This window comes from Heteronotia binoei, chromosome 21, assembly GCF_032191835.1.
Source record: "Heteronotia binoei isolate CCM8104 ecotype False Entrance Well chromosome 21, APGP_CSIRO_Hbin_v1, whole genome shotgun sequence".
NCBI lineage: Eukaryota > Metazoa > Chordata > Lepidosauria > Squamata > Gekkonidae > Heteronotia > Heteronotia binoei.
In genome coordinates this window covers 52354839-52378320 of record NC_083243.1, presented here as the reverse complement: position 1 = coordinate 52378320, position 23482 = coordinate 52354839, and the positions used below count along the sequence as shown (strand labels likewise).

The 23482-nt window shown below is 45.0% G+C and overlaps 1 protein-coding gene across 1 annotated transcript in view; it reads right to left on the bottom strand.

Moving 5' to 3' along the window:
* Positions 1-23482, bottom strand: part of TGFB3 (transforming growth factor beta 3) — a 44784-nt gene that overhangs the window by 3529 nt on the left and 17773 nt on the right. Inside the window, exons 2-6 of the mRNA XM_060262218.1 lie at positions 22567-22730; positions 19335-19464; positions 7297-7404; positions 6110-6281; positions 3006-3159 (exon numbers count right to left, since the gene is read on the bottom strand). Of these exons, the coding sequence (XP_060118201.1) occupies positions 3006-3159; positions 6110-6281; positions 7297-7404; positions 19335-19464; positions 22567-22730 (728 nt within the window). The remainder of the gene's footprint in view (positions 1-3005; positions 3160-6109; positions 6282-7296; positions 7405-19334; positions 19465-22566; positions 22731-23482) is intronic.

Here is a 23482-nt window from a genome sequence, read left to right as displayed (position 1 = left end):
TCTTCTTTATATGCACTAGATCCTATTCTATACTAGAATGAGTCACTTGCACTCACATAGACAGCTTATAATGTGCAATTAAATGTCACAGTCTAGGAAACAACAGTGGCATGTTTCTTTCACCACTGTGTAATTTGTACATAGTAAATTTCGGGAGGGTAGCTGTGTTAATCTTTAGTAGTAAAACAAAATTCAGTAGCACTTTCAAGAACACCAGTGTTTTCCAGAGTGAAGCATCCTGACAAAGTGAGGTTTGACTCACTTTTGATGTTCCACATAATATTCTTTTTGACAAATTGGTAAAATGTGGTTTGGATCTTATTACAATTAGGTGGATCTGGAACTGCTTGCAGATCACACCCAAAGAATGCTTGTGAATGGTTCCTCATCCTCTTGGAGAGGAGTGATAAGTGGAGTGTCTCAAGAATCTGTCCTGAGACCTGTTTTGTTCAACAACTTTATAAATGATTTGGATGAAGGCATAGAAGGAACGCTTATTAAATATGCAGATGATACTAAATTGAGAGGGGTAGCAAATACAGTGGAAGACAGAAACAGGATACAGGATGATCTTGACAGTCTGGAAAGCTGGGCTAAGACAAATAAAATTTATTTTAACAGGGATAAATGTAAAGTTCTGCATTTAGTTAGGAAAAATCAAATATCGGATGGGGGAGATTTGTCTTGGCAGTAGTATGTGCAGAAAGGATCTAGGGGTTTTAGTGGCCCATACGCTGAACATGAGTCCGCAGTGTGATGCAGTGGATAAAAAGGCAAATGTTGATTTTGGGCTGTATCGACAGAAGTATAGTGCCCAGATCATGCAAAGTGATGGTATCATTTTACTCTGCTCTGGTTAGGCCTCACCTAGAGTACAGTGTTCAGTTTGGGGTACCACAATTTAAGGATATAGACAAGCTGGACTGTGTCCAGAGGAGGGCAATGAAGATGGTGAGGAACCTGGAGATCTAGTCCTACAAGAAATGGTCGAGAGAGCTTGGTATGTTTAGCCTGGAGAAGAGATGACTGAGAGGTGATACAATCACTGTCTTCAAGTACTTAAAGGGCTGTCATATAGAGGATGATGCAAAGTTGTTTCCTGTTGCCCCAGAAGGTTGGACCAGAACCAATGGGTTGAAATTAAATCAAAAGAGTTTTCAGCTAAATATTAGGAAGAACTTCCTGACAGAGCAGTTCCTCAGTGGAACAGGCTTCTTCAGGAGGTGGTGGGCTCTCCTTCCTTGGAGGTTTTTAAACAGAGGCTAGATGGCCATCTGACAGCAATGCTGATTCTGTGAACTTAGGCCGAGGGCAGGAAGGACTGCATCAGTGCTTAATTCTCATGGTCCTTTCTTACACGCCAAGGGGAAATGCTGATTGACACTCTGAGGTCAGGCAGCAATTTTTCTCCAGTCCAGTTTGACCAGGGATCCTGGAGTGTTTTGTGTTTTTTGGCCATCTTCTGAGTGTGGAGCAGGTGTCACTGGGTGTGTGGGGGGGAGGTATTTGTGAGTTTCCTGCACCGTGCAAGTGGTTGAACTAGATTACCTTGGAGGTACCAACTCTATGATTCTGTTCTATGACTCACAAAAAATTATACCCCAGAAAATTTTGTTGGTCTTTATGGAGCTCCTGAACTCAGATTTTGTCCTCATACAGTTTGCTTCTTTGCTTTCACAGGTGGTAATACTTCTTGCAATGACATAATAAATAATCTCCGCAAGAACAATATGACAGCTACACTGTCAAAGAGGATGCCTTCTACCAGATTACCTGCCATAATGGAAATTCTTTCCAACATGCTGGAGCAGTTATTGCCCATGCTAATAAGTGTTCTGGTGGTTGCCTACAAACATACTCAGGACAAGCAATAATGACCGCAGTGGTATACCTGCTGGGTTATACAGCTGCTGCCGAAAGAAAAATGACCATAAAGAAAAACATCCTATCGAGCTTGTTTCCACGGGAAGTTTTCCTGTGGATTTTCTCCCTTCTTCTGCATGAAGACATGCTGAACTATACCTGCAGGAGAACTGGGGCCTCCTCTTCCTTAAGAATGCACTGCACAGCAGCTACAGGCCAATGTGACAGTCCAGAAAAGGATGCCTATTCAACCCCACATTAATTTAAAATGCTGTGCAGGACTTGGAGCAGCGAGGGACTAACAGCATAATGGAGTGTGCAGTCTGCTGTGCAACTGTGAAGCAGATGTGTGGCACCACCAGAATCCTGAGCCCATGTACATTTGCAGGCCACGTGGACAAGGAGCAACGCTTCAAGTATACAGCATCTACAAAAGTCTCAGAGATTGGGAAGGGCTCAGGTGTAAGAGTTCCACTGGTCAGGAGCCCTGGTTTCTTTATTCTGCACACTTCCTTGTCCCTTCCTTGCATGTCCCACCGCTACAACATCTCGTGCATTCCACCCTTTCTGCTTTAGCATGCCAGTCTAGAGATGTGAAGGCCTGGGCGGGTGGGAATTCTACATCTCTTTGTAAGAATGAGCTGACACACATTCACTTTCAAACTGGGGAGCTGTACCTGAATAAATTTGAGGCTTAAATCACACACACTGAATGCCATATAAAGATCACTCAGCACACACAGAAAGAAAAATCATGCATACATGGTACATTGTATTGTATGCACTGCCACTGTAATGAGTGTACAGGCAAGGTATTTTCTTTCTCCAAAAGACTTTCGGTGAGTGTTCCCCTGCTGTTCCAATGAAGTGGCTGTTCATTGGTTAATTTGTTGAAAGGTAAATGGAAATCCCTTCTTCCTTTCCAGGAAAATGACATTTCAATTTAAAGTGTCAGCCAGGACAGAACAGGTCTGGTAGCATGAGATCAAAAGTATCAGATTCTTCAGGAGGCAACCACTCATTGGAATTACATCTCAAGCATTTAGAAAAGTAAAATCCATTTAATGAGTTTATTAACTTGGCAGTGCCCCCCCCCCAACTCCTAGGTTCCTGCATCATGCCAATATCATGGATTGCTCTACCGTGCTGTGAGTTGTGTCTGCACTGCGGAGGTAGGGGCATGGTCCAGAACAAAAGTTGGCAAAGTACCCCTTGGGCTCATGAACCCATTTCCAGCCCAGGTCTTGCCGGAAGTCAATGTAGAGACGGCGCACACAGCAGTTCTCTTCCAGGTTCCTGCAACAAAAAAGGGCATGTTGTAAAATGAAGACAAGACCATAAGAGAAAGAAGAACTCCTGAGCCTCTTTGGGAAGTGTTCATGTCACACTAGAGAAGCTAGATGCCTCCTCTCAAAAGAGTGTGACTAAGCCACTGTGGTACAAGAAGCCTTTGAAAAAGACATTGAATTTGTGTCACTGCCTTGCAAGGATTCCGGATTTCAGCAATCTGAGCACAATGCCACAGGGGAATGTCAGCTGATATTGCAGCCCACACAAGAACTGTCAGCATTAAGTATCCCATTTTGGTACATGTGGAGAAGAGAGGACAAAGTGCCAGGCAACCCAGGGCAGTTTCTTTTAAGACATGAAGAGGAAGCCAACAGTACAGCTACAAAGGATTCTGGACAAAATTGGGCTACCTCTAAAAGGGCAGGTTTGCAGGCTGAAATGCTGTTGGATTTGGGCTTATACATAGCAGCTCAGTTCTTCTCCCTAACACATTCATTTATTTTAATATATATAAATTCCTCCTTTTCTTGTGGCTCAAGGCTGCTTACATATCCTTACATAGAAAATACAAAATAAAGCTCCAATTACTGCCTCCTAGGTCTGCAGTCAACACCCCATCAAAAGCCTTGACAAATAAAATAGCTCAAAGATTTCTAGCAACAGCACCAACCCCCACACACACAGAGCTCAATCCACAAGGTTGAAGCTACAGTAGAAAAGGCTGGGCTCTGGTTGTTGCCAGCCAGTTTATCTTCTATGGGGAAACAGCCAGAAAGTGCAGCCTGAGGGCTGTAGTGGATGCACGGGGACATGTGGGTTGGGAGAGACAGAAAGGCAGGTCCCAGGCCCTAAGAGGCTTTGGAAGGTCATAATCAGGACTTTGGACTCAGAAACAAACTGGTAGCCAATGCAGCTGTTTTAAAGGTTTAAAAAGGGTAAAGGTAGTCCCCTGTGCAAGCACCGGTAGTTTCCAACTCTGGGGTGATGTTACTTTCACAATGTTTTCATGGCAGATTTTTTACAGGGTGGTTTGCCATTGCCTTCCCCAGTCATCTACACTTTCCCTCCAGCAAGCTGGGTACTCCTTTTACTGACCTCGGAAGGATGGAAGGATGAGTCAACCATGATATGGCTCCCTGAACCCAGCTTCCTCCAGGATCAAACTCAGGTCATGAGCAGAGCTTGGACTGCAGAATTGGGGCTAAATAGTTTCCAGGCTAGCCTGATCTCATCAGATTGTGGAAGCTAGGCAGGGTCTGCCCTGATTAATATTTGGATGGGAGACCACCAAGAAAGCCCAGTGTTGCTATGCAGAGGTGGACAATACCAAACACCTCTGAAAAGTTTTTGCTTTGAAAATCCTGTGGGCTCACTGAAGCCAGCTACAACTTGACGCCCCCCAAAATGTTTCCCATTGGCTAGCCCCTGACAATAAGCAGGCTGATGCTTTCCAATTACAGAGAAGTAGCTGTGTCTGTGGGGAAATTCTGTATCAGCTGAGGGTTCCAGGTTGTCTTCAAGGGCAACCCATCGTGGAACATACGACAATAATCCATGAGGTTACATAAGCATGGATCATCATGGTGAAAGATCAGGCTACACCATTCTTCTTTGAAAATAGCAGGACTGGGCCAATAGCAGCACCCAGATCTTAACATGCTCTGTAAATGCTAACCCCATTCAATCCACAACAGGTGGAACCCTCTCTTTAAAACAATAACTCTATGTCTATTCAGGGGTGGCCAACGGTAGCTCTCCAGATGTTTTTTGCCTATAACTCCCATTAGCCGCAGCCAACATGGCTGGGGCTGATGGGAGTTGTAGGCAAAAAACATCTGGAGAGCTACCATTGGCCACCGCTGGTCTATATAGTGCTAGGCATCTGGTGTAAAAATTACTTTTCCTGGGCTTTCAGTTTGTGACTCTTTTGTTTTAGTTATGTCCTTAGTTGTGTTTTTATATGTCATCTTTTGCTTCATACATTTTAGTCTTTGCCCTTTACTGTTTTAGGCTACTTTTTATTAAGTGTTTCAACATTTGTTTTATTATTCTTTTATTATTATATTTAAAACTATGCTGGAAGCCATCTTAGGAAACATATAAGCTATGAATGCAAGAAGAAAACTGATTAAATAATTATAACACTAAATAATAACTGTAGCAATTATAACACTAAAAAACCCCACACTTTTCTGTTATGTGGGCCCCTCTGAGAAATCTACGTGTGAGTCAATTCTGCACAAAAGGCACCACAATCCAACTGTGACTGAGAATTAGTCTTGGCTAGGTCAGCAGCTCTTCTCTCCAAGGAACATTTTGGGTCATGAAGGGGGGGAGGGGCATACCCACTGGATTACAGGCAAGACCACTTCTCAGGAAAACTGGCTTTCTAAAAGATGCCAACAGCTTTCGCTATTGAGGCCCAATTCAAACCAGATGCTGGTGAGGGGACAGATCTCACTCCTGGGGTTTTCTGTTCACCTACCGCTTTGCACATCTGATATAATATCCCTGAGACAGCTGTCATATAAATTGTGTATTCCTTGAGAGCTAAGGGAATCTGTGCCAAGGGAATGTACCAGGGAAATGGCAGGAGACACACAATTTGTGATCTCAGCTGAATGCAGTCTATCAGCTACATACTGCAGTATACCAACAAATCAATAAGATGTTCATTTCTGCTGCCTGCCTGAGACCTGCCACAACGGAGAAACTGCCAAGCACCTCACAGGCCACAATAGGCAGCCCATCTTCTCTGTGTTTGCTGTGGTGAGTCACAAAGTGTGGAGACCAGCATCCTCCCACCTTTGTGTGGCTAAAGCTTGACAAAATATTTTTCAGTCACACTGCAGAGAAGAGGGAAGGGAGGGATTGATGGGGAGGAGGGGCTGCTGCAGAGCAAATGTGAGGACAGTCAATGCAAAGCATAGGGAAAAGAATGGGGTTCCCAGCTTACCGAAAGCAGTAATTGGTGTCTAGTGCTCGTTTTTTCCTTTGGCTTCTTATGGCTGGACTTCCGAGCCTATGTGGGGGCAACATCATCAAAATCAAGTGGGGATTATGAAGGTCTTTCTGCTTCTTCAGACTCCCTAAGTCCCCACGCCCATGGCTATCCTCGCTGTCAATGCCTGTAGGAGGAGGAAAAGGGAAGCTGTGAAGTCTTATGTTTGCTGCAATGAAGAATTCTGGAATCCATAAAAGATGCAACAGGAGAACAGTTTGGGAAAGATTTCAGCAGCTTGGCCAGTGTGAGGCTCCTCTGGGAGGACTGGGCATCCGTGCCAGGATAAACTCGGTTGCTCTCAGCCTGAAATGAAATCTTGTGGGTCACTTGTTTTATCATTTGTAAACTAGTGGCGGGACTGTTAATGTGTTCCTTTTGCTGCTGGTTTGAGTCCCAAGACAGGCAGGAAAAGACGAATGGCTTAGAGGAGATGTCAGATTACTGGCACCACAGGGCAGAAGGAATCTCCCAGATACCAAGCTGTGGGTATGGGTGGCCACAGTTCAGGGCCACAAGCCAGGCAGCTGCTGAACTGAGCCTAGCCAAGCCACTAGCTGCCTGTGCCATCTTAGGCAGGTTGCCCAGCTTCCCTGTGCCCATATCATGCAATCTGGAAACCAGAGTGAGACCAAGAATGCTTCAGAGCCAAGCTTTCCAGAGACAGAGAGAGACTGCAGAACTTTAGTAATTGTGCAGCCTTGCATAATTCATGCCTCTGCACTATACACACAAGGCTGGACTCCACCTCGCAAAGTTTTAACTGTTTTATACCAGTTTAGTTTTCATGGCTTCCCCCAAAGAATCCAGGGGATTGTAGTTTGGTGAGGGTGTTGTTCCCCCATGACTCCTAGTTCCCCCATGACCAGAAAGCAACAGTTCCCCTGAGCGCATTTACATGAAAAGGTGGAATATAACTCTGCAAAATCAAATAAAAAATGTTTATTAAACCTGTTTAAGCATCCACTGTACACTTGTTCACCTGAACTCCTAATCTACCTGCTCCATCTGTGCTGTAAAAAAGAGGAAACTATCCTTATGCTCTCACAGATGCATAGTCACCAACCACAATACAACTTGAAACAAGAGGATTTTTTAAAGAAAAAAAAATTGGCTTTCCCCTTCAGTCTCCCCTTTGTCACCTTTGAACTTGATCTCCAGCACTTCGTTGACATTCTCCAAGATGTCACCATTCGCTTGGAAGGTATTACACGGGCAGTGGATGCTGATCTCCAGTCCCTGGTTAGATTCTGTTAGGAGAGAAAGATCTAATGAGGACATCACCTCTCCAATCCTAATGGTCCTTCAGCAGTTTCCATTTCCTCCATTCCATCAGTCTATTTTGGCACCCTGCACAAGAACTGAAAATGAGAAGGTGGAGCTATGTGTACAAAGAATGCAGTGCTGCTGCCAAAAATGGCAACCCTGTGTCCAGTTCCACTTTTCTGCTTCATGATGCCCAGCTGATCATACTGCAGGATTCTGATGTCATTAAGCTATGTACTTCCACATCCTTGCTCCATAGATCTGGTTGCCACTGATGGAGTGGGAAAACAATTAGCTTAATGACATCAGAATACATGCCAAGTTGAAACAGACATTGCAGTGGGGAATAGGGGAAACTTGACACAGATCTGTCTTTTATTGTGCTTTGTGATTCCGCCCTAGGTTTGATACAACCTCTGGTTCCACTGTGGGCTTTTTTTTTAAGCAGAGTAAAGTTTCCTTGGATTATGTTAATATCTGGAAGACTCTGGCACTGAAAGTTTAATTATCCAACTATGTGTCACTAACTAGGGAATAATCCCAGTAAAACTGAGTAACCATGAAGTTTCAGACTATAGGACTTTGGCCAAATGTTTTACTACCCTTCTCTTTTTTAATAAGCAAGAATACTCTTCAGACATTTAGAGAGCAATTCCAAAGCATGTCTAATCATAACCCTACTAAATGGGGCTTACTCCCAGGGAAATATCCTTAGGATTGTATTGTTATGCTTGCACTGCCAAACCCAGAATCCTGGAACCCAAAGTCTTCAGCCAGAATCCATATTCCATGTTACAACAGAAACTTACCCAGTTTCCATAATTTGGGCAATGAAGGTACAGAATTTGAAAATTCACGGCTAGGGCTTTAATAGCAGTAGGGTGACCAACCCATAATGCACAAGTTGACAATGCTAGATGAAGAAAGCATTGAGCTCTATGCTGAGAAGGTGGCCACCAGAGGTCTGTATGCCATCGCCCCAGCAGAGGCCCTGAACTGCAAGTGAGGGGGAATGGGGTTGCAGTATGTAGGTAAGTGCTGGGCTTGCTTGCAACTCTCTGGCTTTGCTCCCACTTAGTATATCTGAAGGGTCCAGGACAAGTCACATGAATAGGCTGGTCCCTCTCTTTTGCAAGCCTACCCCCAATGCATGCAGCTGGAGGGAAAGTGGGGAAATGAGTCAGACATTAACGTACTTGGTCGTATTAAACTTATTTGCTAACATGCTTCCTTGTTTTCCATATTCCCATCTAGTCCTCTTCTTTCATTGATCCGATCCCCTTGCTGATGCAGTTATCTATGCCCTCTCTAATACCTCACATCCATCTTTAACAAGGATTCCTTCTATAAGGAGTATCCTCTGCTTCTCCTGATCTCCTAAACTCGAGCTGGAAAACTTCCTGTTCTCCATTAGTAAAGGAAAGTCTTAATATTGGGTTATAACCTCCTTGGAACTACTTTGCCAGAAGCAAATATCAAAGCTATGCAGACCAGGTGCCGAAACTGATCAAAGCTACAGATCATCACCCATTTGTGATCGTCCATGTGGGAATGAACAACATGGTTGTGAACACCATCACATACATTAAGGCTGACTATGAAGTTCTCAGGAGGCAGCTAAAAGGGAATGGGGCACATGTGGTATTCTCTTCTTCCTGCCAGAGGAAGAGGAGTGGAATGGGAACAGAAAACAATAGAGGTGAACCACTGGCTGTATTGGTGGTGCTGGCAGGAGAAATCTGGATTCTGGGACAATAGGCTTGGTTTTCTGGAAGATGGGTTACTAGCACACAATGGACTTCACCTGTCAGAGTCAGGAAGAATATGTTTGGCAGAAATTTGGGGATATTCATCAGGAGGGCTTTAAACTGACACCACAAGGAGAAGACAACATAGATTTCAGTGAAAGACAGCAAACAGTAGAGGCCCACCCGGGAAGGCCAGGCCAAATGGAGCCATAGGGGCTCCATTTGGGCAATTAGAAGAAACAGCTTGGCCTTTTAATGCAGACAGAGGGATATGATTTAGTAAGCATTACAGAGACTCAGTGGGATGATTTCTATGACTGGAATGTAGTAGTGAATGGAAATGAATGGTTCAAGAAAACCAGAAAGGGTTGAAGAAGAGGTGGAGTGGCACTGTATATGAAGAGAGGGCTTGCATGTAAGGAAATAATAATAATAATAATAATAATAATAATAATAATAATAATAATAATAATAATAATAATAATAATAATAATAATAATATTTTATTTTTATATCCCGCCCTCCCCGCTAGGCGGGCTCAGGGCGGCTAACAGACACGGGAGTCTCATGGAGGAGGTGGGTGACAGCCCAGTGGAAAGTATTTGGATGAGGGTAAGGGAAGGAAGGACAAACAGTATTGTAGTTGGAGTGTGCTACAGATTGCCTGACCAGGGTTAGGAGGTGGAGGCTATTTTTTTTTTAGCAATGTATTCAGGCAGCATGACCTTGTAGTTATGGGCAACTTCAACTTCCCTGATGTGTGCTGGGAAACAAGCTCTACTAAACATCCAGAGTCACACAACTTCCTGATCTGCTGGGCTGAGAACTTCCTTTTACAAATGGTGAAGGAAGCTACAAGAGGCTCAGCCATATTTGACTTAATATTAGCCAACAAACAAGAGCTAGTAGATGAGGTGAAGGTGGAGGGGACTGTAGTAGGTCCCGCAGGGCCCTGATGTTTTCAGGTAGGGCATTCCACAAAGTGGGGGCTGTTACTGAGAACGCTCTGGCTCTAGAGCTGGTCAATCAAACTTCTTTCGGTCCAGGCATCTTAAGGAGATTTTGAGACCCTGAATGTAGAGCTCTCTGGGGTACGTATGGGGAAAGGCAGTCCCAAAGGTAGACAGGTCCCAGGCCATATAGGGCTTTAAAGGTTATAACCAGCACCTTGAAGCGAATCCGGAATGCCACAGGCAACCAATCTAATGCTTTCAGCACAGGTTGAATGTGCTCCCGTACCGAAAACTCCATTAACAATCTGGCTGCTGTGTTTTACACCAGTTGCAGCCTCTGAAGTTGTGTCAAGGGCAGCCCCATGTAGAAGGCATTACAGTAGTCTATTCTCGAGGTGACCATTGCATGGATCACTGTTGCCAAGTCGTCACACTCCAGGTATGGAACCAACTGCCTTATCCGCCTAAGATAGTAGAATGCAGATTTGGCAGTGGCTGCTACCTGGGCCTCCATTGTCAGCGAAGGCTCCAGGAGCACCCCCAAGCTCTTGACCTTCAACACTGGCGCTAATAGCATCCCATCAAAGGCCGGCAAGGGGATTTCCCTACCCAGGCCACTGCGACTCAGGCACAGGACCTCTGTCCTCGCTGGGTTCAATTTCAGTCGACTCTGCCAGAGCCATTTCCCTACGACTTGCAATGCCAGGTCCAGATCTTCCAGGGGGCAGCTGTTGGCCCCCTGAATGGCCCCCCCCAACAATAGATAGAGCTAGGTGTCATCCGCATACTGGTGACAACCCAGCCTGTATCTCCGGACAATCTGGGCAAGGGGGCGCATGTAGATGTTAAACAACATCGGGGAGAGGACTGCCCCCTGAGGGACCCCACATACAAGAGGATGCCTCTGGGACAACTGCTCCCTTATAGCCACCCTTTGTCCCCAGTCTTGGAGAAAGGAGGTAAGCCATTGAAGGGCAGACCCCTGAATCTCCACATCGGCAAGACAGAAGCTGGTGGTTGACTGTGTCAAATGCAGCTGACAAATCTAACAACAACAGCACTGCTGAGCCGCCCCGATCCAGATGTCTCAAGAGATCATCCATGAGGGTGACCAGTACCGTCTCCATCCCATGGCCTGGCCAGAAGCTGGACTGAAATGGGTCTAAGACAGAAGCGTCATCCAAGAATCCCTGTAACTGTACTGCCACTGCCCTCTCAATGACTTTATCCAGAAAGAGCAAGTTTGACACCGGCCGGTAGTTTGCCAATACGGCCGGGTCCGAAGATGCTTTTTTGAGGGGAGGGCATACCACTGCCTCCTTAAGGGACATGGGAATGGTTCCTTCAATCAGGGACCTGTTGATAATCACCTGCAACAGGGCTCGCAATTCCGTCCGGCAAGCACGTATCAACCAGGACGGACACGGGTCCAGATCGCAGGTAGTGGGACGTACAGTACAAAGGACCTTGTCGACTTCTTCCAAGCTGAGTGGAGCGAAATGATCCAAGATCAAACCAGAAGATGCATTTGGGGCCTTGAGTTCACTCACTGTGTCAAGATTGGCGGGGAGATCATGGCGGAGCAGCAGGACCTTGTCTGTGAAAAAATCTGCAAAAGCCTCACAGTCGATTTCCAATTCCTTATTGTTTGGTCTTCTCTTTGGCAAGTTTGTAAGCATCCAAATTGTTCTAAATAATTGGGCCGGGCGAGAATTCGCAGATGCAATCTGGGTTGCAAAGTAAACCCTCTTTGCAGCCTTAACTGCCATCTCATAGGACTTCATAAACAGCCTATAAGATGTCCTTGTTGCTTCGTCGCGGGTGCGCTGCCATCACCTCTCTAGCCGTCTTAGTTGCCGTTTCATCAGTCGCAACTCCAGGGTATACCATGGTGCAAGACGTGAACGGCAATGAAGAGGGCGATCTCGCTGATGCCTGTGGAGCACTGTTGATGCCGCATCTCCGCTAGTTCATTCAGCGAGTCACCAGGGGGCCAAGGATCCCACAGAACCATTTGAAGCCGCACAAGGTCCATCTGGCTTTGCGGGCGAGCCAAAATATGCTCACTGCCTAAACAGGGTTGTGGCGGCACAGCCATATGGGCCTTCAGGGCATATTGGTCCAACCACGGCACTGCCTCAGCAGTAATCTGGTCCACCATAATTCCTGCCGCAAAGATCAAACCCAGCATGTGCCCGGCCTGATGGGTAGTAGTTGTTACATATTGGGAGAGTCTCAGTGTCACCATGGATGACACCAGGTCCGTTGTCTGTAAGGGGTTTGTGTCATCGGCATGGACACTGAAGTCACCCAGGACTAAAAGCTGTGGGTACTCCAATGCCCAGCCTGCTACAGCCTCCATCAGAGGTGGTAAGGCACTGGCTGATGCAGTAGGCAGATGGTACACTAGCCAGATAGCCAACCTCTCCCCCACATCCCATACCAGGCCGGCACACTCTATGCCAGTAATCATTGGGGATGGGAGCGCCTCGAAGGAGTAAGCCTCCCGTATAAGTAGTGTCACCCCTCTCCCCCACCCACTAGTCCGTGACTGATGAAGGACTGATACCCAGGTGAAGCCATTTGAGAGAGAACTACTGTCTCTCCATCTCGCACCCAGGTCTCGGTCACGCAAACCAGGTCCATTGCTTGCTCCTGCAGGAAGTCTCATAGGACTGCAGTCTTATTATTAATGGACCTGGCATTGCACAACACCAGGGATGGAGGTGGGTAATTTCTCTTGGTCCCACTACTTGCTACCATCGGGATGGGACATAGGTTGGAAGGAGAGCGAGCATTCCCATATCTCAGTCTCCTTCCCTTTAGTTTTTGTCTATTCCTACCACTATACTTTCTTGTGCAATTGAGCAAGCCTGGCAAAGCAAAGGAAGGAAGCAATAGAGAGGGAGAAGGAAGCAGATGACAGCCAGGTGCTTGGGGGTCTGATAGGAGCCCTCTGGGGGCCTGATTTAACCCCTGGCCCATATGTTTGACACCCCTGGATTCTAGAATAGATAGGGAAACTGGTTGAAGAACCACACCCAAAGAGTAGTGGTCAGTGATATTTTGTCTTATTGGAAGGTGGTATCCAGTGGGCCGCCACAGGGCTTGGTTCCGAGACCGATACTTTTCAATATTTTTATAAATTATCTGGATGAGGTACTACTAATTAAATTTGCAGAAGACACCAAACTGGAAGGAGTAGCAAACACCCCAGAAGATATAGGCAAATTCAAGGAGATCTGAAAACCCTGGGAAAGTGGGTGAATATGAACAAGATGCAGTTCAACAAGATCTGGCAACAGTGATCCATGCAATGATCACCTTGAGGTTGGACTACTGTAATACCCTCTACATTGGATTGCCCCTGTGCCGAACCCAGAAGCTACAGCTAGTGCAGAACACAGCGGCCAGGCTGCTATTGGGGCTCCCTAGGTGGGAGCACACACAGCCAGGGCTGCGGGAACTGCACTGGCTGCCAATAGTATACCAGATTCGTTACAAGGTGCTGGTTATTACCTTTAAAGTCCTATATGGCCAAGGACCTGTCTACCTTAGGGACCATCTCTCCCCATATATCTCCCAGAGGGTACTTCGATCTGGTTCACAAAATCTACTGGTAATCCCTGGGCCAAAAGAGGCTAAACTGAAAGTCACCAGAGAAAGGGCCTTCTCGATTGCAGCCCCCCACTGGTGGAACCAACTACCAGAGGAAGTGCGGGCCTTGCAGAACCTTGCTCAGTTCTGCAAGGCCTTCAAAACCACTCTCTTCCAGCTGGCTTTTAATTAACATAGAGTTTACATTGTAAAAGGAGTACCATCGCCATTGAAAAACTGAAAAACTTAAATATGTTATAACATCAAGATCTAGCACCTAATGAACTTTGATTGTTTTAATTGTAAAATGAATAATACATATACTGTATGATTTACAATGTGTATTGCTTTAACTGTTTTTAGTGTTTTTATGCTGTGAGCTGCCCTGAGCCTGCTTCAGTGGGGAGGGCGGGATACAAATCAAACAAAATAAAAAAAAATAAAAGTGCAGAGTTCTACAAAAATAAGAAGCACACATACTGAATGGGGAATACGCTTCTGGATAGCAGTGTGTGTGAACAAGATCTTGGGAGATGGGTGGTGGACTGTGACCTAAATATGAGCAGTCAGTGTGATGCAGCAGCAAAAGACTAATGCAGTCTTAGGGTATATCAACGTAGCCATAACATCCAAATCTCAAGATGTCTTAGTCTCAGTGTACACCACAATGGTCAGGCTGCCCCTGGAATACTGTGTACAGTTCTGGAGGTCTCACTTCAAAAAGGATATGGACAGAATGGAATGGGTGGAGAGGGGACCAAGCCCTATGAGGAAAGGGAATGTTCAGTCTGGAAAAGAGGAGGTTGAGAGGGAGGACATTATTGCTCTCTTTAAGCATCTGAAGGATTGTCACGTGGAGGAGGGCAAGGAGCTGTTCCTGCCAGCAGCAGAGGAGAGGAATCACAATAATGGGTCTATGTTGAGGCAGGAAGGGACCGGCTGGATATTAGGAAAAACTTTTTTACAGTAAGAATTGTTTAACAGTGGAATCAGCTATCTAGGGAGGTGTTGAGTACTCCCTCACTGAGTAGGGGGTTGGACTAGATGGCATCTATGGCCCCTTCCAACTATATGATTCTATGAATCTACTGAATAGCCTTTGCTTTGGTGAAGTGAATGACACTCAGCTAATAATTCTGAAATGTAGCCTGGGTGATATACAATTGAAAGCTCAGAGTTCCTTTATTTGGGCAAAAGATGATGGCCTAGAGCCCCCAAATGGCTAAGATGCACCCCCAAAAAGCAGTTAGTGTTGCATGTGTCTGCTAAATGCAAATCCAGTTAGAACTGTGGCTGTAAAAGTGGGCTCTGACCCCTGAAAATATATCCACTAATAATCCAATCCTAAACAGAGGGCACCATTGTAATGAAATAAAATTGTAATCCATGCCATTGATAACAGATATCCCCTATATTTGCTGCATTGTCTTGCAATCCACCTTCTGCACTGTTTCTAGAATAGACTTTAGTTTAGATAGTTTACTGTTTGCATTGTTTCCTAATTTTGTAATACCAGTCCTATTGCATTGTTCATTGGCTGTCTTGATGCTATCCTTCTATGCTGTGTGGAGCATATGTTCATCTTGTAACCCACCTTGCTCTCAGAAAGGCAGACTATAACCAAAGTTTGAGAAAAATAGCTGCCGCCAGAAGTCTCATCTGAGCTTCTGGAGGGTACAGAAACAGCCCCTGGATCTCAGCACCTGTCTGAACTTCCCAGCTGGCTGCAGCTGCTGAGTGCAATAATCTGAATCCTGTCATCATGAGCATTTTCCACTGTTACTTGTCAGCGACAAAAAGCCACACTGCAGAAACCAGAAGGCACTGCTGGGAAGGCACTGACCCTGATTATGTGTGTTACATCAGGTGGGGTAACACTCGGCTCCAACCAACAATTCAGCACTGAGCTCTAACCACTCAAAGCCCAAGTGAAGCCTCCTTGACCTAAGATGCTGCATTCAGGCAGTTTCTCCTAGACTCTCTTGTTTGCATTCCAGCTTTGACTGACACCCAGATTCTACTGTACCTGTGACTCAGCAACTGTGAAAGGAATCAGTGTTCTTGCCCTAAGCTGCCCTCAACAGCTGTTTGTGTCACACAGGAGCAAAGTCAAATCTCTTGCATGCAGCTTTTCTCAGCAGTACTCCAAGGAAAAGGAGGCGACTAGAGCCAAAACGTGCCTCAGTGTGAAACCAAGTATGGTTCTTGTTAAAAGAAAATAAAATCTTTAAATTGAGGTATATTAGAGAGGGTAGGGCAGTTGGCTAGAATAGCCAGTATGTGAAGGGAATGGCAGGCAAAGATTTTTGTGAGTCTGCAGGGCTTTTTAGAGGTAGTTGACAGAAAGAGGAATGACAGAGAAGAACAGCTGCTAATAATCCAAGTGCAAACCATGGGCACATTTATGCCAGTGTATTAATACAACTGTGGGGTGTGCTCCTGTATATATTGACTTACTTATTGTGAGACCTGGTGTGTGTCACTCTCTAGCAAAAGGCTTGCCACATTTAGTTTCTGGGCTGCAGAATAGTCCATTTAGTTTCTGGGCTGCAGAAACTAAATGGACTATTAAATTGTACATTTTGGGTTATGCAAAAGTGCATTCTTTACTAGCTTTTTGTTGACTGGTTTTGGTGCAATTTGGCCCTTTAATACTAAAACTTTGCTGATCTCTGCTACACATGTTGTAGGGGTGGGGTCGGGTGGGAAAAGAAGACAGAATAGAAAACAGAATAGATGATGGAGGTTCCTGGCCCACTATTCTGATGTCAGTGAGATTTAGCCCCCTAACCACCCTGGTTGCTGGCCATCGACTTACAATAACTGACAATGGCAGATCATGATAGATAGGTGACACTTCCTGCCTTAAAAAGCCAGTCTGGGTCTCTTCTTCCTCCCTACCATTGCCCCAGGAGTTCCTAACATCACTATGGATCAGAGATAGGCCAAGACTTGGATTCACATGCACGGTGCATGCAAAATTTGAAATGTGAAAGCATCTGCAGCACTGAGCAATAGGGAGGAGGGTGGTGGGAGGTCTGGCCCAGCTTAGGATAGCCAGTGGGGATTGTGGTAGCAACTGTCAGCAACAGGACAGCCTTGCTGGCAATCTCATGCCAACTACCTTGCTTACAATTAGGGCAACAGCAGCCAGTGAAGGGAGGCTGGCTGTCTCTTTCAACTTCCCCTGGACTTTGCCTGCCATCAGAAAATCAGCAGCAGCAGAGCTCTGTTCCTAGAAGCGGCAGTTACAGGGGTCAGTGAGAGCAGCCAAAGAAATTATATGGGTATGCCTTGGCCAGTGTAGTAGTGGTGAGTTCCCTGCCTTGCCTTGTTTTGGAGTCAAAGAGAAATTAAGAAGTGTCTCAATAAAAATGAGAACTAGCTCATGGTCTCCTGTTTGGAGAGTGAACACATGGAACTGCCTTATGACAAGTCAGATCATCCACTGGCCTATCAGGGTCTGTAATATTGAACTGTCAGTGGCTCTTCAGCATCTCAGATCTTCCACATCACCTACTACCTCGTCCTTAAAAAAACCAAACAAACATGGAGTTGCTGGAGACTGCACTAAAAACCTACAACATGTAAAGCAGATGCTCCACTACAGAACCACAGTACATAATTTGTGATCAATGAACTATTTGAACAGCAGTGTTATTTGAAATGACTGCAAAATGAATTGAAGTACCTTAGTGATTAATTGCTGTGAAGCTCCTACAGAATTCAATACTCAAGGTCTCATCTATAATTTATTTATGTTTGTTTAGAGAACCGATCAATATTAAGTGCTTATGAAACCTATTTGTTCTTCAAGTTGCACTTGGTATTTAACAAAAGGAAGAAAGTGGCCAGAAAAAGTCATTTGATAATGGATTTTTGTGTTCAGAAAAATTGTTTTTCTGCCTAATTAATTTAGTGTTTTATTATACTTTATCAAGCAACTAACATTAACTATCTCTTCATTAGTATTCAATAAGTATGTGTTAATAAAACAATTGAAGTACTGTTAATAAGCTTTAATTTCTAACAGATGAGTAACATGGATTGTTGAAATGACTGTTAATGAACAGAACTGGAAATGACTGAAGAAACTAAATGAAGCAATTAATTACTGGGTATTGATTTTATTGCTGAGTGTGTAATACAGCTTTTATATACTATAAATTATTCTTTATATAATAAAAATGCTTTCATGGTGGCAAAATGGAGCACACTGATTGGTTGGGACTGTGCTGCATTAACCTTTGGCCCATTAAACCATCAAGTAAGAGTACTTGCGTACCATTGATTGAGTCTGCTCCTCTCTCCCACCTGAGTAACTATTCAGGTCAGAAAATGGCAACCAACCTTGGTTCTGGCAGTTTCTGGCTCTCCCTACCCTCCCATTGGCTGAGCCACCTGTCGCACTGCTTCGCAGAAGAGAGAAACAAAGCCTTCCCTCAATTGACTGAGGGAAGGGGGAGGAGAGAAAGAGTCAGAGAAAGCTTTCCCTTTTTTGGCTGAGGACTCCTTCCTATCCTTCTCTGGAAGGGAAACGGCCAGAACCAGGGGGGAAAATGGTGCCCTGTCTCAGCAGACCAGATACAGAGAGATAGATAGAAAGTGAGAGGCAGAGAGAAATTGAAGTCCTGTGCTTGAGACTAACAACATTATCAGAGAGAGCGTGTTAGTCTGAAAGCTATCATTAAAGGCTTCTGAGGGAGAACTCATTGTGGTCAGTCCTGACTTGGGCTGCCAGATTGGAAGAAAATTCCTGGAGATTTTGTCATGGACTTTGAGGAGGGCATAGGAGTTAGGGCTTCAGAGCAGGGTCTGCCAGACCCAGGCTCTTGCTGTGTAAGCTGATTGGGTGATTTCAGACCAGTCACAGACTTTAAGCCTAACTTACCCACTACTAACCTAACCTACCCACAGGGTTGTTGTGCAAATCAAAGTGGGGAGAGAAGAATGATGTAAGCTGCTTTGGTTCCTCCCCCACTGTAGAGAAAGACTGTCCTTTTCCTATGTAGAGGCTGCAGGGAGGAGGGAGGTGATGGAAAGCTAAAGTCAGAGGGGTAGGAAAATGGAAGGAGATAGGGTTGCTAACCCCAGGTTAGGACATTCCTGGAGATTTAAGGGGTGGATCCTGGAGAGGGTGGGGTTTGAGAAGGGGGTGGGACCTCAGACAGGTACAATACCATACACTTGCACTTTCCAAACCAGTCATTTCCTCCTGAGGAACCACTGTTGTCAAACTCCAGGTGAAGGCTGGAGATCACTCAGAATTACCACTGCTCTCCAGATGGCAGAGATCAGCTCCCTTTGATGTGGGGTGGGGAATGAATGCTTTCACTTGGGTGGGTGGGAAGACACCAAGGGTGGGAGGGCACTCACCCAGAGCCTCTTTCTAGAGCCCGTTGTATTTTTCTCTACAACAGGCCTTATTCGTAGTATTATAATAAAAATCAAAAGAAAAAAATGAGTCAAGTTACATGTTCAGTTGTGAATAAACAATTTGCATTGAGTAACCAAGGGATGAGAAGTCGACAGAATACACACTTGTGTAAACACACCCTATGCTTCCCTCTGATCAAGTTACAGAGGGTCACTATGGCTGCCTCCGGTTCTGCCTACCTCTATACAGAAGCCATTCACGCACGGTCTCTGTGACATCAAAAGACAGCCACTCGGGGGAGCCCCGGGTCATCACATTCCGGCCGCTAAGGTAACGCTGCTTTGCGATGTGTTCATCAGGCTTCAGAATCTGTGTCAGGAGGAGAAACACAGGACATGGTTCAACTCATCAAGGCCAGCAAACAGTGTCTTCCTAGACTAGTTTGTGTTGTCAGGTTACCAGGGATATGCAGACTGAAGCAACCGCTCATATACATCACCAGTGCAGATAAAGATACACATCTCTCTGCTTGAACTACAATGCACACAGTTCTCACTGGCATTTATTTATAATGCACTTTATCCCTCCTTTCCTTCTAGAAATTATGGTGGTGGAAAGTGCCATCAAGTCATGGATAACTTATGGTGATCCAGTAGGGTTTTTAGGGCAAGAGAAATTCAGAGGTGTTTTGCCATTGCCTGTCTCAGCATAGTAACCCTGGACTTCCTTGGTTTCCAATCCAAATACTAAACAAGGTCAAACCTACTCAGCTTCCAAGATTGAGCTAGTCAGGAAGTTAGAGGCACATTCAATTCTCATTAATAAGCAGACCAAAAGGTAATCAATATGTGCCTACAATACATGGAGAGTCAAGGAAAGCAATAGCTCTACTGGAAATAAAGGAGTGATTCAGTTATAAGCATATAACTTATGAGTTAATGTTTAACCTGTAAATGCTTTTACTGTTGTGAGCCGCCCTGAGCCTACTTCGGCAGGGAGGGCGGGATATAAATCCAATAAAATAAAATAATAAATAAATATGGAACTAGCTTCTCCTGAGAGCCAAAGAACACACAACTAGAACTCCTGACACATTATTTGACCTTGTTGTGTGAGAAGCAGTAGGTATCAGGGCCATAGAGCTAGGTCATTTCATCAACCAAAAATCTATCCCACAGCTGCTTTATGTCCTAGGAGGGAAATAAAAGACAGCACAACAGAGCACCTGGGATTTTTCCCTGTTAGGATTTTAAAGCCATCTGGGGCAGGCCATTTCAGGCAGAGGAATGATAAAAGGAGGGGCAGTTAACCCTTCCTCCCCAGCACCACAGCTCTTATCCAAATCCTATGCCACTCCCCTGGCTGCTTTGTTTGATCAAATAACACATCTGTTATTAGGGAGGGATGGTGGCTCAGTGGTAGAGCATCAATCCCTGGCACTAAAAAAGGTCCAGGCAAATAAGCATGAAAAACCTTAGCTTGAGACCCTGGAGAGCTGCTGCCAGTCTGAGTAGACAATACCAACTTTGATCGACTGAGGGTCTGATTCAGTATAAGGCAGCTTCATATGTTCATGGAGTGTCAGTCATGTGTGGTGTGGACCTTAAATTAAAACCATGGGTCCACCTTATACAGTACGGTCCGCTTAAAACTTGCAAGAGCTCCCCATGTCTGAGGCAAATGTTTTTCCCAGCCTACTACCCAAGTTGTTGTTAACTGGAAATGTCAGGAATTGAAACTGGGGTAATCTGCAATCAAAGTATGTGCTCCTGCAGAGCTATGGATTCTTCCCAAATTACATTGCTTTTCTTGGCTTAGAAAATACTCTCATCAGTTTGCCTCTTCAAGCACAAGGGATCCACTACCTCCTCCTGGGGAAAAGGAAAATTGTCATGAGATGATACCAAAGACTTCTACAGAGAAAAGGGCTAGCTTTCAAAAGAGCTGCTTTCTTCAGAAATTGGTTTTCTGTGCACTAAAAGAGACCTCCTGAGGACAACAGGAATCCAAGCATGACATATGAAATTCTAGAATGAATCCATTTCCAGGTCATAATGAAGGGATATGTCTCCCCCACCTCCAGCTCATTGATGCCCCTTCTGTCACTTATATCAGGGTAGGCTGCACATCATCTCATGGATGTCCTTCATGGTTGCCCCATTTCCGGTTTGTCCTGCTTTGTTTTGGGATTTATGTATTACTAAGTATAGTAAATAATGAGTCATTGATATCCATCTTATTTGCCATTTTCCTGCCACTTCTTCCTTGCATTCCCTATTTTTTTTTAAAAAATCTCCAAGCTGATTCAGTGGCGGATTAAACCCTGTGGAGGCCCCTAGGCAGTCAAAATTTCGGGGGCCCCTCACAAATTATCTTAGAGTCAGAGTGCCTGCCCCACTGCCTGTGACCCCCATTGCAGCCTGCAGGTTCCTTCTCAAAAGCCCCTTTGACAAAGCTGCAGGGGAGAGGAAGAGAGGCAAACTGGGCGACAATGCCAGCAGCAGCTGCACCAGACAAGTCGGGCAAAGAGTGGCTCAGTTGCTGGCTATGAGTGCAGGCTGGGAGGGCAGCAAGCGGCGGGGGGAGCCAGCCCTGGGCCCCTAAAGGTGTGGAAGCCCATAGGCCACTGCCTACTTGGCCTAATTGTTAATCCGGCCCTGAGCTGATTTGCATAAACATCCCTAATCAATGTACCTTGTTAATTTCACCTGCTGAGGTCTTTCTCAAGGAGATCATTTGCAGCCTTCAACAACACCAGGCTATTTTACAATCCCAACTCAAGAAATCCTGCCTTTATTCTTAAAATAATTTCAGGCTGCCAGACACCTTAGTAGACCATATTAATGCACAGATGCAAATGCACATGATGCTGTATCGATGGGGTCTTCCTCCCAGGCAGAGCAAGGGAGGAAGATTCCTAATCTATAGCTGCCAAGGAAGTTATGCAAAGCAGAACTGTATAATTGAGACTTTGAAAGAGCTTAATTGTTGACGCCCCAATTTGGTCAAGTGGCTTGTTGTATATTATTCTGGGAGTTCTGGGGCTGGTTCCGTTCTGTTTCATATTGTCTGTGTAGTATTTTAATTTTGACATGTTTTAAAATCTGGTATGTAAAGCCCAGTCTGGTTCTCCAGTAAAAATATGGAGACAAATATTTTAATGAATTAATCCTGATAGGAGAAAATGAGTATGTAGAAGAAGCATGTAAAAGAGCAACATAGGATCAGGCAAGACACAGCTGTGGCAAAATGCAACAAAGAATGTTGGCATAAGTACCACTTGAGGATAGATCCATGCAACAGCTGGGCACATTGTAGCTGCTCAAAAATTTCACATGTGCCAGCTCCATTTATAGCCAGCTGGTCTTGTGCCACCACATCAAGGCTTAAGCTTTTGGCATGTCTCCACAAATACATAAAAAGCAATGCCACAGATCACAGTATGGTCTGAAGACTGGGAGATCTGCTCACCTGGAAGAGCTCAATGCGTTGTTCTGTGCGTTTGGAACTGGGGTTTGGCACTCGCAAGACACGAAATTCAGCCCGGAAGAGGTTGGTGCTGTTCTTTTCTGCTGAAGACACGTTGAAGCGGAAGACATTGGAAGTGACACCTTTGGGGCAGTAGGTCAACTCGTCTAGGAAAGAGCAGAAGGATCTAGATAACCAAGGGCAAAACCAAGGTAGGGGAAAGGCATTCTGAAAATAATTGTTCCACACTTGTTGATGGCCCTATCACTGCACTAGGCAAAAGAGTCAAAGCACAGCTAAACCTTGTTTAAATTTGGGAGGCCTGTAGGGAAAATTCCCCATCAGTTAGTTTTAGTCTGGTTTTAGTACACAGAGGTTCTATAAAAGAGATTATTTTGCTCTCCCTGCAAGCAAGATACATCTACCTCATCTACCAATTTTGTAAAACTCAATAACTAACCTAAACAAGCAATATAATTATACCCTCTTTGTTTAGACTCACCCTCTTCCATGATCAGATAGTGCTCCCATATCCATTATTCCCATAGAAAGTGCTTGGAACAATCTCCATATTCTGTGTCCTTTTTACCAGCACCACCACCACTACCATGTGAGGTGCTGCTTTCTATATGATTTACCCTTCTTCTAATAAATCTAATCTTCTACTAGCACAGCCCATTTCTGGTGGAAGCTAAAGGTATGGCTAATAGCCTCCATGTCAACTGGAGGAATCTCTGGCACTGACAGCTAAACTGTAGGGCCAGATTAAACTGTGATATTGTTGAGGCAAAATAACTTGTCACTTGTGACTTGCCATGTGCCCAACATCTCAGCTGAACTGGGATACTGCCTGCACAAAGCAGCTGTGCATGGCTCATATGCACACTAGAGCCGTTTGGTGTAGTGGTTAAGTGTGCGG